At 41.2% G+C, this 13,313-nt stretch overlaps 1 protein-coding gene across 1 annotated transcript in view; it reads right to left on the minus strand.

Moving 5' to 3' along the window:
* Positions 1-13,313, minus strand: part of Adamts12 (ADAM metallopeptidase with thrombospondin type 1 motif 12) — a 274,458-nt gene that overhangs the window by 63,630 nt on the left and 197,515 nt on the right. Inside the window, exons 15-17 of the mRNA XM_052743118.1 lie at positions 8,995-9,239; positions 7,422-7,560; positions 1,754-1,880 (exon numbers count right to left, since the gene is read on the minus strand). Coding sequence (XP_052599078.1) covers positions 1,754-1,880; positions 7,422-7,560; positions 8,995-9,239 — 511 coding nt within the window. The remainder of the gene's footprint in view (positions 1-1,753; positions 1,881-7,421; positions 7,561-8,994; positions 9,240-13,313) is intronic.

Genomic DNA, 13,313 nt, shown 5'->3' on the forward strand with positions numbered 1-13,313 from the left:
TAGACATAAATCAATCGAAACGAAATTGTATGGGAATTGTAATCTTATGGCTTTTGTGGGTTTTTCCTTTCAGAGTACCCATGTGGCTGCAGTAGGCATGACTCTTGCTCTCAGGACAAGAGGAGCCCGACTGTACAGCCACATCAATAAACCTCTTGCTGTTGCATCAACTGGACTGGAGTCTGGGTTCTTGGGGTGCCCACCCGAGAAGGTAGTACCCTGGGTCTGGGGTCTATCAGTGTGTACCACCACACCCGACCCGTATGTGACTTGTTACCTTTGCTAAACATTTTAGTCTGTATAATAAAATAAATATAGCTATAAGAAAAGGATTACATGTACATAGCACAGCAACAAAAATAATTTTTAAATAAATGTTAATAAAACCAACTAGCTGGAGTCAAGTAATCATCATATGTATTTAGCACTGATTTTAAATATATTGTGTGTTGCATGTGCATGTATATTTGTATGTGCGCCTATTCTTGGATATAAAATAAAGGCAAACTTTTTACTTCAGAGGCAGAAGAGAAGATGCAATTGGACTTATTAACATCCTCTTTTGAAGGCTGTGCAATTAGCTTGAGTGTGAACCAAGCCAACTCAGACTTGACCTGTTAATTTTGTTGATTTTTAGCAACTGCAAGGTGGACCTCTGGCATTAACCATGTGTAGAAATAGCCTCAAAAGAAAAGAAAAGAAAAACCCAGTAGTACCTTAGGAAATAGGTACCAGCAAAGGGAAACAAAGTTTAAACTGAAGTAAAAATCTTAAAGGATCTGTCAAAATGCTTGGACTTTTCTCTTCTTCCTCAAGTCCAGTCTTCAAATTGGTTAGAGGGAATTGGAGGAAATTATGTTCCCAACACAGCAGCAGACTCTGGGGTGTAACTATTCCCCCAGATGTGCTCATACAGATGTGCTCACCCAGGCAGCATTGCAGACAGACAGATCATCTGCTCCCAGGGAAACCTGACTCTGGCTGGGACTGCGCAGTGGCTGTCTGGCACCCGGCTCCTGTGTGAGCGAGTACATCAGCCCTCCCATTCTGGCTGCCATGGCTGCGTGATTGACTGCATGAGAGGAGACTGTGCAGTTGGACCATTTCCAACTTTAGCTGTGAATCAAAAAGTTCCACCTATCAGCTCAGCTTAGGAAGCATTGCAGGAGAAAAAAAATGTCCTTTTACTGTACTCTGGAATACTTCTCTCAGATACAAGAGATGATGAGATGCTAGTCCACTATAAAGCCCCAGGAATGGGAGGGATTCTGTGGACAGCAGCTGGTAGACCAAGTCCTGGGAGAAGCTCTTGACCATAGCCCCAGCCCAGACAACAGCCTGCACTCTAAGTCCCCTCTTTGGGGAAGCCTGAACTAAGAATGGACATGGTCAGTTCAGAATACTAGTATGTGAAAGTTCTATATTCAATAGGGACATGCCCTTGGAGAACTAAACCCAGTAGTTAAACAACTCCTGGGTGAATGCTGTGTACATTATCTTCAACAGTTTGCCATTGAGTCTTAGCAAATAAAAACACGGAGTGCCTCAACGTTGTGAGAAGAATTGCTCTCTGGAAAGAAAACGTCCTCACAGCTTGCCATAGACTGACAGCACAACCACAGAAACCTTTCACAACTTCCTTCCATTAACTTTAACAACAAAGCTCACAATTACCATGGAGCACCGGAGCACTATGAAATTAGCAGTCTGGGCAGATGACACACAAGTTCAGCATCCTGTTAGCAAGGGTTACCTGGGTGGACAATCCTTTTCATAGCACTTCTTCTGTCTCCCACTGGGCTGTGTTTCTGGGTTACAGAAGGTAGCTTTCACTATCCCATGGCCCTTCTTGACACAGTGAGCCGTCTGGCGACGGATACCTGGGGAAGGAACCACACGTGTTGAATTCTGAACCCATGCTAATGCTGTTGTACAAAAAGCCCAAGTCCTCAGTGAGGCCGTGGACAGAGACTGGAGTTGATGGTTCGAGCTCCCAGACATTGGAATCACCTCTCAAATCACTGCAATCACTGGAGTCTTCCTACCTGAGAGGCTAAACATAGCAGAGATTTTTTTTTTTATCCTTTGTATACCTTGTACAAATGTCTGTCTCACACAGTCTGTGAGCATGATGAAGCGGTAGAGCTTACTACACTAGATGGAGAATGGCTTCTCACATTGAAGAAATATCTCTGTGGACTGAATGAGTGCCAGCTCTCTTCCCTTCTCCAATCAAGGCCAATCCAGTTTAGCTTCCTGAGTTTACGGAGCACCGACTCTGTTGATTTCTTTCATTCTCCTCCTCTCGTGGGCTGCTGCTGTTGTTTCCTCCTTCCAGACCTGCTCTGTTCCTCCCAGTTTCCTGCTCTGAACTTTTGGAAGCAATCCTACAAATGCATGTGGTTTCCATCAAGGCCTGGAAATTGGGGTGCTATCTTTTTGTCTAAATGCTCCTTCTCCTAATTCTTCCGACCTAGGGATAGTAGCCCTTGTTTCCCTCACCTTCCAGTGTTCATGGGCATTATTTACCTTCCTTGATTTCTCCAAGCCCTATCCATACCTGTGAAAGCAGCCAGGGTAGTGAGTTCCTGTGTGCCAACTGTTTCCTACTGGGGTCTCGGAGTGATATTATCTCCTTTACAATAATGAACTTAATAGTTTAGAATAAAAACTGAACACTTAGACTATTACTCCTCAGTGGTATACTCATTAATCTGGAATCCAGTTTTGGAATAGGAGCAGCTCTCTTTAACATAGGCCATTGTAAAAGCTCTAGTGGAGAGGTTAGAATCAGGTCATGCTTTTAAGAGTAATTACTATTATGTAACACTGCAAATTCAGAAAGTGTGAGCTTAGACTGTATCTGTGGAAAACAAATCCATGGGTTGTCATTTGTTCTTCTTCTTTAAATCAGACACTGCCCCCAAAGAAATTTTACTAAGTAAGGATGCCAATAAATAGCAATAGTTATTACTATTTATAAATATTACAGTGTGTGATAATATTTGTGTGATGTCCTAACACCACATTGTTTCTAATCTGAAGATATTTACTGGAGACTTCTACTTCAAAGGTGGAAATCAGACCCTCAAGATGGTTCACTGCGCTGGGACACTTGCACCTAAGCCTGACAGCTGGAGTTTGATTTCCAGGGGCCACATCGAGTCAGAGAAGTGATTCCTATGACCACCTAAAATGACATCCGTGCTCCTGCGCGCACATGTGTGTGCGCGCGCACACACACACACACACACACACACACACACACACTAAATGCTATTTCCAGAAGATGGCAAATTCCTTTGTAAATACTCGATAAATTGTGCTGGATATTAGTGGTATAAGGCCAGTTAAGTGCCTTCATTTTAAAACTGTAACCCTGGTTACAACCAATTCGCTTGGAAGGAAATATGCCTTGAAAGAAGGAAAAGGTAAGTTACTCATGAAAAACAAAAGAACAGTGACACCGTTTGTTATCATCTCAACTTAATATTGGGATTTTTAAAATAGAGCCTGTTAGTCAGTTAGTTTATTTAAGATATTTTTAATTAAGAATTCAGTTTAGGATGAGTTAGGTAAAACAACTGAGAACTTAGCTTTGCAAACAAGAGTGCAGCATTTCCAAAATGTCAAAACTTAAAAGATTAAAGAGGCTTCAGGCAGTGACTCAGCACATTATCTGAATGGACCTGAAATAGTATCAACTCAGTCTTTGAGGTGCTGAACAAGATCTCTTTCTTTACACCTACTCTAGTGACAATAATATCAGTACAAGGTAAAGTTCACATTATCACATTAATTATAATTCTAATGCTCCATCTAAAATGATGTTAATAATGTGAAGTGATGACAATTTTGAAAATCAATAGATTTATCACTAAAAAGCCATGAATACCAGCACACAGGAATAACACTAACTTCACAGGAAGAAGGAAAGGGTGAAGATTGGATAGCCATTTATATAAGTACAACTTATTCTCCCAACTTTCAACTTCAGTTCCTGTGAAATATTGATCTCATTTATTTTCTTGGCTCCTTTAGCTGCTTTGGCTCTGTGTTTATTGACCAATGAATTCATATCTACCTACCACAACACAAAACTCAGTCAAGGAAAGCTTGTATCTCACCACTACTAGTGTGTGTGTGTGTGTGTGTGTGTGTGTGTAATTATCTTCACAACACTTTCTACTAATATATATATGTAGATATTATATATTATATGTTAGTGATATCATATATTATATATATAGAGAGAGAAGGAGAGAGAAGAGAATGCTCTCTATATATACTATATATAACATATATTCATGGGTTATCAATTTTCTCTAAAGACACTCTGATCACTGCAGGTTTTCAGATCAAGGTTGAACATACAATTTGAGACTGGGATATAGAGGAGACTTAATTCATCCAGTCCACTTAAACCTGTTTCTATACACCTATAACTCAGTTTTCTTCCTTTAGATGATTGAACCTCAATTCCATAATTCATCTTTTCCAAAAACTTCACTGACTTGTTATTGACTTCAACTATTGATTAGACATGAGTTAATATGCTTCATTTTATCATTTGTCATTGCTAACACCTTTACATATCCCATCAGTGAGTCCAATAGCATTTTCCCCATTGGAATGCCAGGGACTTGATTACATAATTTCATAAACTGATTGGTATGTTAGAGGAAATTTTGAAAAAAGAACGTTTGTCAGTTTGTTCAAGTAAAAGAATTGACTATGGTTGAAGAATGTTTAATAGTGTTGGGCGGGGGGTGGGGGGATGTTTCTGTTCTGTGAAGGAAGCATTCACAAAATTAAGCAAAATTGGTTTTCTAGCTCAATTGTGATTTCCTTCCTGTATCCACTACATGTAAGTCAGGCGAAGCACACAATTAAAGAAAACCAGAAAAGCCTACAAAATCTCACAACACCTAGCAGCTAACAGGAAAAGCAGGCATTTTTCACGGAGCACATTGACTGAACATGTCCCAACTGAGAAACAGCATGCAACTGTAATATTGGAGAACAAAAGCAAAGGCTTATAAATAAGAGAGAGCTTAATCTCTGTGGGCTGCACAGGGTTAAAAAAAGCAGTGGAACTTGGAAGACCAGCAGAATAAGAGACCATTAGATCAGCCACCAGTTTTGGTGATGTACAGCTGAAAAACCTACTAGATCTCTGCTTTCTCCTTTCAAGCATGCGGTAAACTATACATCCTCTTCACTCACTAGCATATGTTAAACTTGCCTTGATAAATAGTTTTGTTACCTTTATGATTCTTGCATTAAAAAGTGTCTTAAAAATTTTGTTTGAACAGGATGAAACAAAACATTCTCCAGTTTTAACTAACCACTGTTTCTACTTGGGAGACACCAACTTTAGAGACCTCAGGGATGTGGCTAGATTACAATGTTTGTGGGGTCCCCCCCACCCCGGTTTTGTGGTCCCCTCCCACCTTTTGGTCCCTTGTGTTTTCCATTCTTTTCCTATTTTACTCTGTATTTTTATAATGTGGGAAATGTGAACCTAAAGATAATAACAAACGGCCACTGAATAATTCAGTGTTCTGTCTCCTGTCTTTGCATTTCACATTGTGTGCCCTGTGTGAATATCAGTGTCTTATCCTCTGTGTATCCTGAGTATTAAAGTAGATAGCCATGATTTTCTCTGCCAGAGTCAGGGATCTCCCTGGAATGGCAATAGGCAATACAGTGAATCTCACATGGTCACTATGAGCAACCCACTATGGCTTTATAATCAGAATGACACTTACCCCACCTGGCAGGGGTGGTGCTGAAGGATCAAGTTTCAACAGAACCAAATGACTAATGGACTTCAGTTAAGGATGTTCTCTTCCCTACCTAACTTCAAATGTAGCTTAGCTCTTTGTCTCTGATGCTCTGAAATACTGCACCTGGGCTGGCTATATCTTGAAATAGAAGAGGGTGGAAGAGGCTCTGCTTCTCTGTGGAGGCTTTGGTAAGTTTCATTATGTGCGGTCTGGGACAAATAATTTAAGTGTAAAGTTTAAACATGAGCTTCCCTGAGAGCTGAGAATAAGAGGGATCACAGGTTGAAAATTTACTTGGAGCTACATTCACAGTGACTTCATTTTTCTCATGAATGATCCTCAGGGAAAGTGTTTTATACCCCCCCATTTATTTCCCACTACAATTGCTTTGCTTCTCTGGGAGCCTGGCCCATCCTGGGCCACAGGCCAGGGCAAAGCTAGAGGCAGCCGTGGGAATCAAGGACTGATTGTCTACAAACGCCCATGTAACACTGGCCAGGTTCTGCCATTGACTTAGATTGATTTCTAGTTTAATAATTTCCAAACCTTATATATGTATACATGCATGATCAAAATACATACATATATATATATATATATATATATATATATATATATATGAGTTCTCAAAGAGTAAATAAAATATAGTAACAATGAACATTTTAGGGGCTAGAGAGATGGCTCAGCCTTGTGTGTTGCTCTTGCAGACAAGCCACGTTCAGGTTTCTACATCCGCATCAGGTGGCTCACAACTGTCTTACAGCTGCCATCCCAAAGATCCAACACCTCTGGCTTCTGCAGGCACTTGCACAAACATGCATATGCACCATTTCCACATACACACAATGAAAAATAAAAAAAAATAAAAGTAGACATTTTATTCTTATGAGCTCTAAAAGCTGTACCTAGTTGCTGAATTGGGGAAAAGAAGGATTGTTTATGAGCTAGATTACACATGACCCAATTTTCTGATTCTGGACCAGATTCTATGATGGCTTCTTGAGAGGAGGCAAACAAGGAAAAAGACCAAGCAGAGTAAGGAGGAAGCCCGTGGAGGAGAAGAAGGGCTTCCTGGCGCATTCTGTCCCCCATTTTCATTTCTCTTGCTTCATTATACACCTTGAATGTCTGCTGTGCAGGTTCCGCTCATTCTACAGGCAGTAGATCCAGGAAGGAGGCAAGATGTTTCAGAACAGACTCAAGTGTGGTCCGAAGACAGGCACAGAAACAAAGCTTCCACATATCCCATTATTTTTAAAGCTCCTGAAATGAGCGAGAGGCCACATACCAACAGGCCTGGCTTCTGCCTTCATGGGCCTTGGCAAAGCTCATCCATCCCTTAGACCATGTCTGTGCTTTCCAAGCATCCTCCTGTGTCTTCCTATTTCCCAATCTCCCTTTGGGGTGGGGTGGTACCCATGTGATGGAAGCAGACCAATGAGATGCAAGCAGAATACCCATTCCTTTAAGCCACACCCCCTCAGTTACATTCACTACCCAAAGAGGTCTCTGGGATCCGTCTGTGAGACTCGGAAGATTGGCAGACACAGAAAGAAAAACCACCGGTTTAGGTCACCTCTTTGGCCTACTCTAAAGCTGGCAGGTTTCCGAGTGAAAGCAACTCTTTCTCACCTGTCCCACACGTTACACTGCATTCTGTCCAGCGGCCAAACTGCCAGAAGTACAGCAACTTCTCCACATCATTGTCAAGGCCATCTTTCCGGACGGTGTACTCATACTTGATACCAGGGTTAGTCACCTGGAATAGTAGCTAGCATGCGAGAGAGGAGTCATGTCAAACTGTCATGAGTATAAATTGCAAACCAGTCATTTAAAAATATTACATAGAAGCTAGGGAGATGGATATGTAGGTGACGTGCTTACTATGCACTCATGAAAAAGCCAGGCACAGGACATGTACCTATAATCCCAGTACTATGGAAGCAGAGATAGGACGGCCCTGGGGTTTGCTGGCCAGACAGTCTAAGTGAGTCGGCAAGCTCCAGGTTTAGTGCAAGACTTGTCTCCAAAAAGTCAAATAAAATAAGGCAAGCAGTTGAGAAACATAGCCCAAATGACACTGACCTCTGGGCTATTTGCACACCTGCATATGCATGTATATACATGAACACATGTACACAAAACATTACAGAAGTCTCTCATTTAGAAGTAGTTATAGAAGTGTGTATTGCAATGGGTGCCACTAAAGGGGTTTTCACCTATGTCTGTCTGTCTGTCTGTCTATCACATCTACTCTTGATGTCTATATTTATACAGTCTCCCTCTGTTGTTTATTGGCTGAAATGTCATGGGAATTTCCATCCCTGTAAATAGGGAATTTTAGTCATATGGACATTTCACTGTGGGATTTAGCCAATAGGTCACCTTGTGCCCTGTGTATCTTTGTGAATATGGGTAAGTGCCTAAGTTTCTTTATCTTCACAACAAAACCTAAGAAGTAACTGCTGATGGGGTTCTCATAAGGGTTAAAGTGAATACATACATACAAAGAGATTATTACATGACATTAAGTTAGCACTGAGATATTAATTGTATTACAGTTGTCCTAATGAAGTTCCTTCTCTAGCTTTTAGCGGGGGATTGACTTTATTTTATAGTAGTTCTGGGACAAAAAAATGTTCATGGAAACCTTGCCCTCCATCTTCTAAGAGTCTTCTGCCTTCTGACTCTGAATTGGCCTTCATCTGGGTTTAGAATGTGGCTAAATCTAACTCGGTTGGACCATCTCTCATTCCCAACTTATCTTGACCCACCCAGTACAGTCATCCTATAGTTCCATGCCTAATAAAGACAAAACCTTTGATGCATGTGTTATAATGAGAGGCCTCCTTGTTCTAAGAGTTGCACTAAGGCAAAGACTACCTGACAATATAGGATGGTACATCAGTTTATCACCACTGCTGGGAAACCATACTGGGGACACTAGACACATGAGGAAGAGATCAGCCTGAGAACTAAATTCAAACTTCCCAATGGATGGTTTGAGGTCCTGAATTTTGTTCCTGGGGTTTCAGTAGTTCTAAAGAACCAAGAAGAAAATGTACAAATACCTTTCTCCCTTCCTGTTCTTTGTTAAGGAAACTAATGATTCACAGTGAATGTCCACTATTAAACAGCTTGGGAAGGGAATGAGAAGGATACTACTGAACACACTGGTCAGCAGCTCCCTTCTCTTCAGAATTACCTGGATCCACACTGACTCGTTGGTGGGGCCTGGAGCTATCAGCTTCTCCAGATCTCCTTTCCGATCATACTGGAAGACGGTCCCTGCCAGTTTATAGTTTCCATTCCACTGGATAATAAACCCTCCATTGAGGTAATACTTTTCTGGATCTTCACTCCTAATGGCCAGGAAATTTCCAGCTGCTTTGATTTCCATTACCCTTATATCCCTTGCCCCTTTGGGAATAAGTCCGATGTCAACATAACCTAAGGACAAAAGAGACAATAATGAAGGAGGCGTGCTGGCTTCTCAGCTGCTGTAGCCCGCCATCCTCTTCTCAGCATCTCCATCCTTTGGTGCCCATGCTGAGTGGCCACGGGGATGGGCAGAAGCACCAACTATGAACTAGAAAGAGATGAGCCAGGAGCAGAATTCTCAGGAGCTTCAGGACTGAGCATGTAAATAGCTTGGTGACGATCGGTGAGTAATACAGACGGGACCCTGAGGATTTATGGTTGACCCAACATTTGTTTTTCTGTGATTCAATGTGAATGGTTCAAACTGTCTGAGCTCCAAGCTAGTTTCCCACTGGTATTCCTCTCTCCCTCTTTTATTCTTGCCATCAGATTAGCTCTTCCAAGCAAGGCACAGGCTACATACTTTTCTTCCTCATCATCACCATTGAGTCAAAAATAGATTCTTAGATATAATTTAACACAAGCTGCCATTCATTAAGAACTTCTGGAGGGAACCTTGAATTGATTGCCACCTGGCTTTGCTTCAATCAGCCCATGATGAAAACCTAAGTTCTGAGCCCTGCTTCCCACACCATTGCACAATTCTGTTCATTAGGAAGCCTTCCCTCCTCGTTTTCTCCGATGTTCTGCGAAATTACAAATTTATAACTCATTTTCAGTGCTCTCATCTGGGCTTCTGGAGGAAAAACACATATTTATTTTAAAGTATTGATCAACTCGAGCTGCTGTCTTCTGTTCAGTGGTTGTCACGGTAGGAGGCACACTGGTGAGAGAAGAAATGGACACTAAGTGGTTGCCTCTATTCAACAGCTCGTTACACTCCCGTGTTTACGCTTGCTAAGAACTATGGCTTCAGAGGATGGAAGGAGCATGGGCTTTAAGATGGCCTTGTGTTCCAGTTTGTACACTATCTCTGTGAATTTCATCACTTCATCGAACTCCTTTGAATCTCTTCTGTACAAATAATAGGAACTGAAGGATGATGGATGGGGATTCTCTCTGATCTACCATTCAAAGATTTCATTTTTTTTCTAGGCTGGTTTTAAGGCATCGATCATCCTATTAATTCTTCATAGGTGCTCGTGCATTTGGGGTGTGTGTGTGTGTGTGTGTGTGTGTGTGTGTGTGTGTGTGTGTATGTGTGTGTGTGTGTGTACAGGCTCACGTACTGTGGGCTTGGATTCCAACTGATAGGCTCAGGGAAGTGATTGATCCTAAGAGCTCTAACCTAACCTGATGGCACTGTCAGGCTGCAGTAAAAAGTGGGAAGTAGAGGCTAGCTAGAGCTGGTAGATCACAGTGGGTATACTCTGAAAATCTGATCATCATATGATTAACAGTTTCTGCCACATGTTTCTGTTGCCATGAATGACATTCTGCCATCTGGGGCCCAGAAACAGGGGAGTCTGCCAAGAATGGACTGAAATCCCTAAAACCCTGAGCCAAAATAAATTTTTCCTCTCTTAAGTAGTTTCTTTCAGGTATCTGTAATCATAATACAAGGGTGTGACTAATACAACTCCATCCCTGTCACCTGAACACACCTAGGCTTCTTTTCCCCTGTAGTCAAACTCCAGCTGAGTCTTGCAAGAGTCAGTTCAATTCTGTTTGACTTTCATGCACTTGTCCACTATAGCTCATTAAAACCACTAATTCAGGAAAAACATTTATCCCATGTAATTAGAACCAATGAGAACTTGAAAAAATACCTTTAGGGTATTGCTCTCTGTAACCATTTTCTGATTTAGGTTACTACATGCCTTCACACTGCAGAACTCAGCAAGGAAACAAAATAGCACTAAATATTATGTCTACCACCTTGTTCCTGGCTTTAAATAAAAAAGGAAAAAAATACATAAATTGTGGTGATATTTTATCTGTGCTTTAATAAATAAAGCTTGCCTGGAGATCAGAGGAAATAGCAAGCCATTTTAAGTAAACAAAGAAGTCAGGCAACGATAGCACATGCCCTTAACCCTATGGTGAGTTAAAGGCCACACTGGAAACAGAGCCAGGTGAGGTAGCACACGCCTTAAAGTCCAACACTAATTAACCATGGAGGTCTGTACAGACAGACAGGAAGTGACAGAGGTAGGCAGGAAGAGGAAGTGATGTAGCTGGACAGAGAGAGCAAATCAGATGGCAGAACAGCAAGGCATATAGACGTAGGTAGACATGAAGTAACTCATATTTGGAAGCTGCCGAGTTGGTGAGGTAAGGTTAGCTGTGGCTTTCCCTGTTTCCCTGATCTCTCCCAGGCTTTCACCCCTATATCTGGCTCCATGTTTTTATTTAATAAGACCATTTGGAAATTCATCTACAATAAATCATTTTTAAGTTTGATTTTTTTTTTATTTTTCCACATAAGAATGAAATTTCCAAAATGGTAAATAACTATCACAGACAAACTGAAAACTGAGGGCTACTAAATGTAGAATAGAAACTCTTAGTGATTTATTTGTACTTCTTCTCAATGCTTGGAAACAGAAAAGGGATCAATAAGTATAAATTTTCTTGTATCTTCTCCATAATAAACATCCTCCACATAGAGAAAAGTGGAAAATATAATCTGACCTCAAAGAAGAAGTCTCTGGGTTCATGGAGACCACTGGAGAACTATCTATCACATCCAAGTGTACAACACTCAAGGCCCTTGAGGATAGGGCAGAAAGTCTGCCGCACTTCTGAAGACATTGCTATCTAACATGTCATCTTTCTGAGCTGTTTTTGCAGTCCACGTCGGGCAAAAGAAGGATCTGATTCACTGGCATTCTTGGTTCCTGATCATTGTCACTTCCAGTAAAGAGCTGCTCATAAAGCGGTCACACGACTAAGCCTGGGTAAATTTCCTACAGTGGTTTGCTTGTCTTTTATAAGATTAATGGTGTCTGCTAGTGGCAACCAAAACAATATTCACCAGTGGCCTAATGCTCACAATTTATGTGAGGGACTTCCTGAGAAAACATTGAATTTTTAAAATCCATCTTCTGATTCCTCACTTGAGAGCAGTGGCATGGAGGTGTCTGGCTTAGATACAGTTCTGTGTTTAACATGAGTCACAGAATGAGAACTACACAAAAATTAATGTTCTTAAAAGGTTTTTTGAAAAGCTGATTTGCTCTGTCCTAGATTTAGAGTTTTAGTCTTAATTATTTCAAAAGTGTGATAATCTCATAATATACAGTGAGACATCATAACTACCTTGCTAGAAGCCGGTAGGAAGGAAAGGTAGGAGAGAGGACAGAAATTGGTAGTGACTTCCTGTCCTTATTTTTAGAGCAAAGGATACAGTCTTCAACCCTGGAAGGGTTTTAGCTTGGACATGAAAACTCTGGAGTGTCTAACTACTCTCCCTTTCTTCCCTTCCACACCTACCTACGGCTTCCTAGGAGAACACAACAATATAAGATAGTCTCTAGTCTTCATGGTACTTTGGTTCTACAACAGTCACACCCTCTTACCATCGAGTACTACCTTCTCCCTCAAATCCTCTCAGGAATGTTTTCTTGTGTGATTCTCTCATCTACTTGCATTCCTTGTCCAGGCTCTTATTACCTGAACTTGGATAAATGTTATGGCTGGTAGCACTGAGTTCATCTGTATCAGGCAACTTCATATGTTGTCAGAGAAGTCTGTTGCTGAGATGTTGAAGTCATAGAGCTGTGTCTGTTCTCCTAAGTCAACAACAAACACACTGAGCTGTGTGGTACAGCATGTCAGTAACTTTGAGTCTTAAAGCAATGTGAGTGCTTCCTAAAAGCATCTCCCACCAACCCTGCTCAGTAGGTATGTTACTTATTCATACACTGTTACATCTTTCCTCCTTCTGGCTGTGCAATGGATGTCCTTGAAGGGTTCCACTCATTCAAATCTTCAGAATATTCATTGTTGTAGTACTGGACAGATAGCAACAGCACAATCAATTGTCAATCTCTAATTACTTCCAACAAATAAGATGAATAACAGAGACTAGTGAGACACTTCTGTGAGAACGAAATGCAAGACTGCTAGTAGGTGGGGTTTGGTGGGATCCGGTGGGATTTGGGATGCCAGGTACACATGTCATTCCAGGAAGATGCTATT

The sequence above is a fragment of the Peromyscus californicus genome, unplaced genomic scaffold, assembly GCF_007827085.1.
Source record: "Peromyscus californicus insignis strain IS unplaced genomic scaffold, ASM782708v3 Scaffold_18__1_contigs__length_77618521, whole genome shotgun sequence".
NCBI lineage: Eukaryota > Metazoa > Chordata > Mammalia > Rodentia > Cricetidae > Peromyscus > Peromyscus californicus.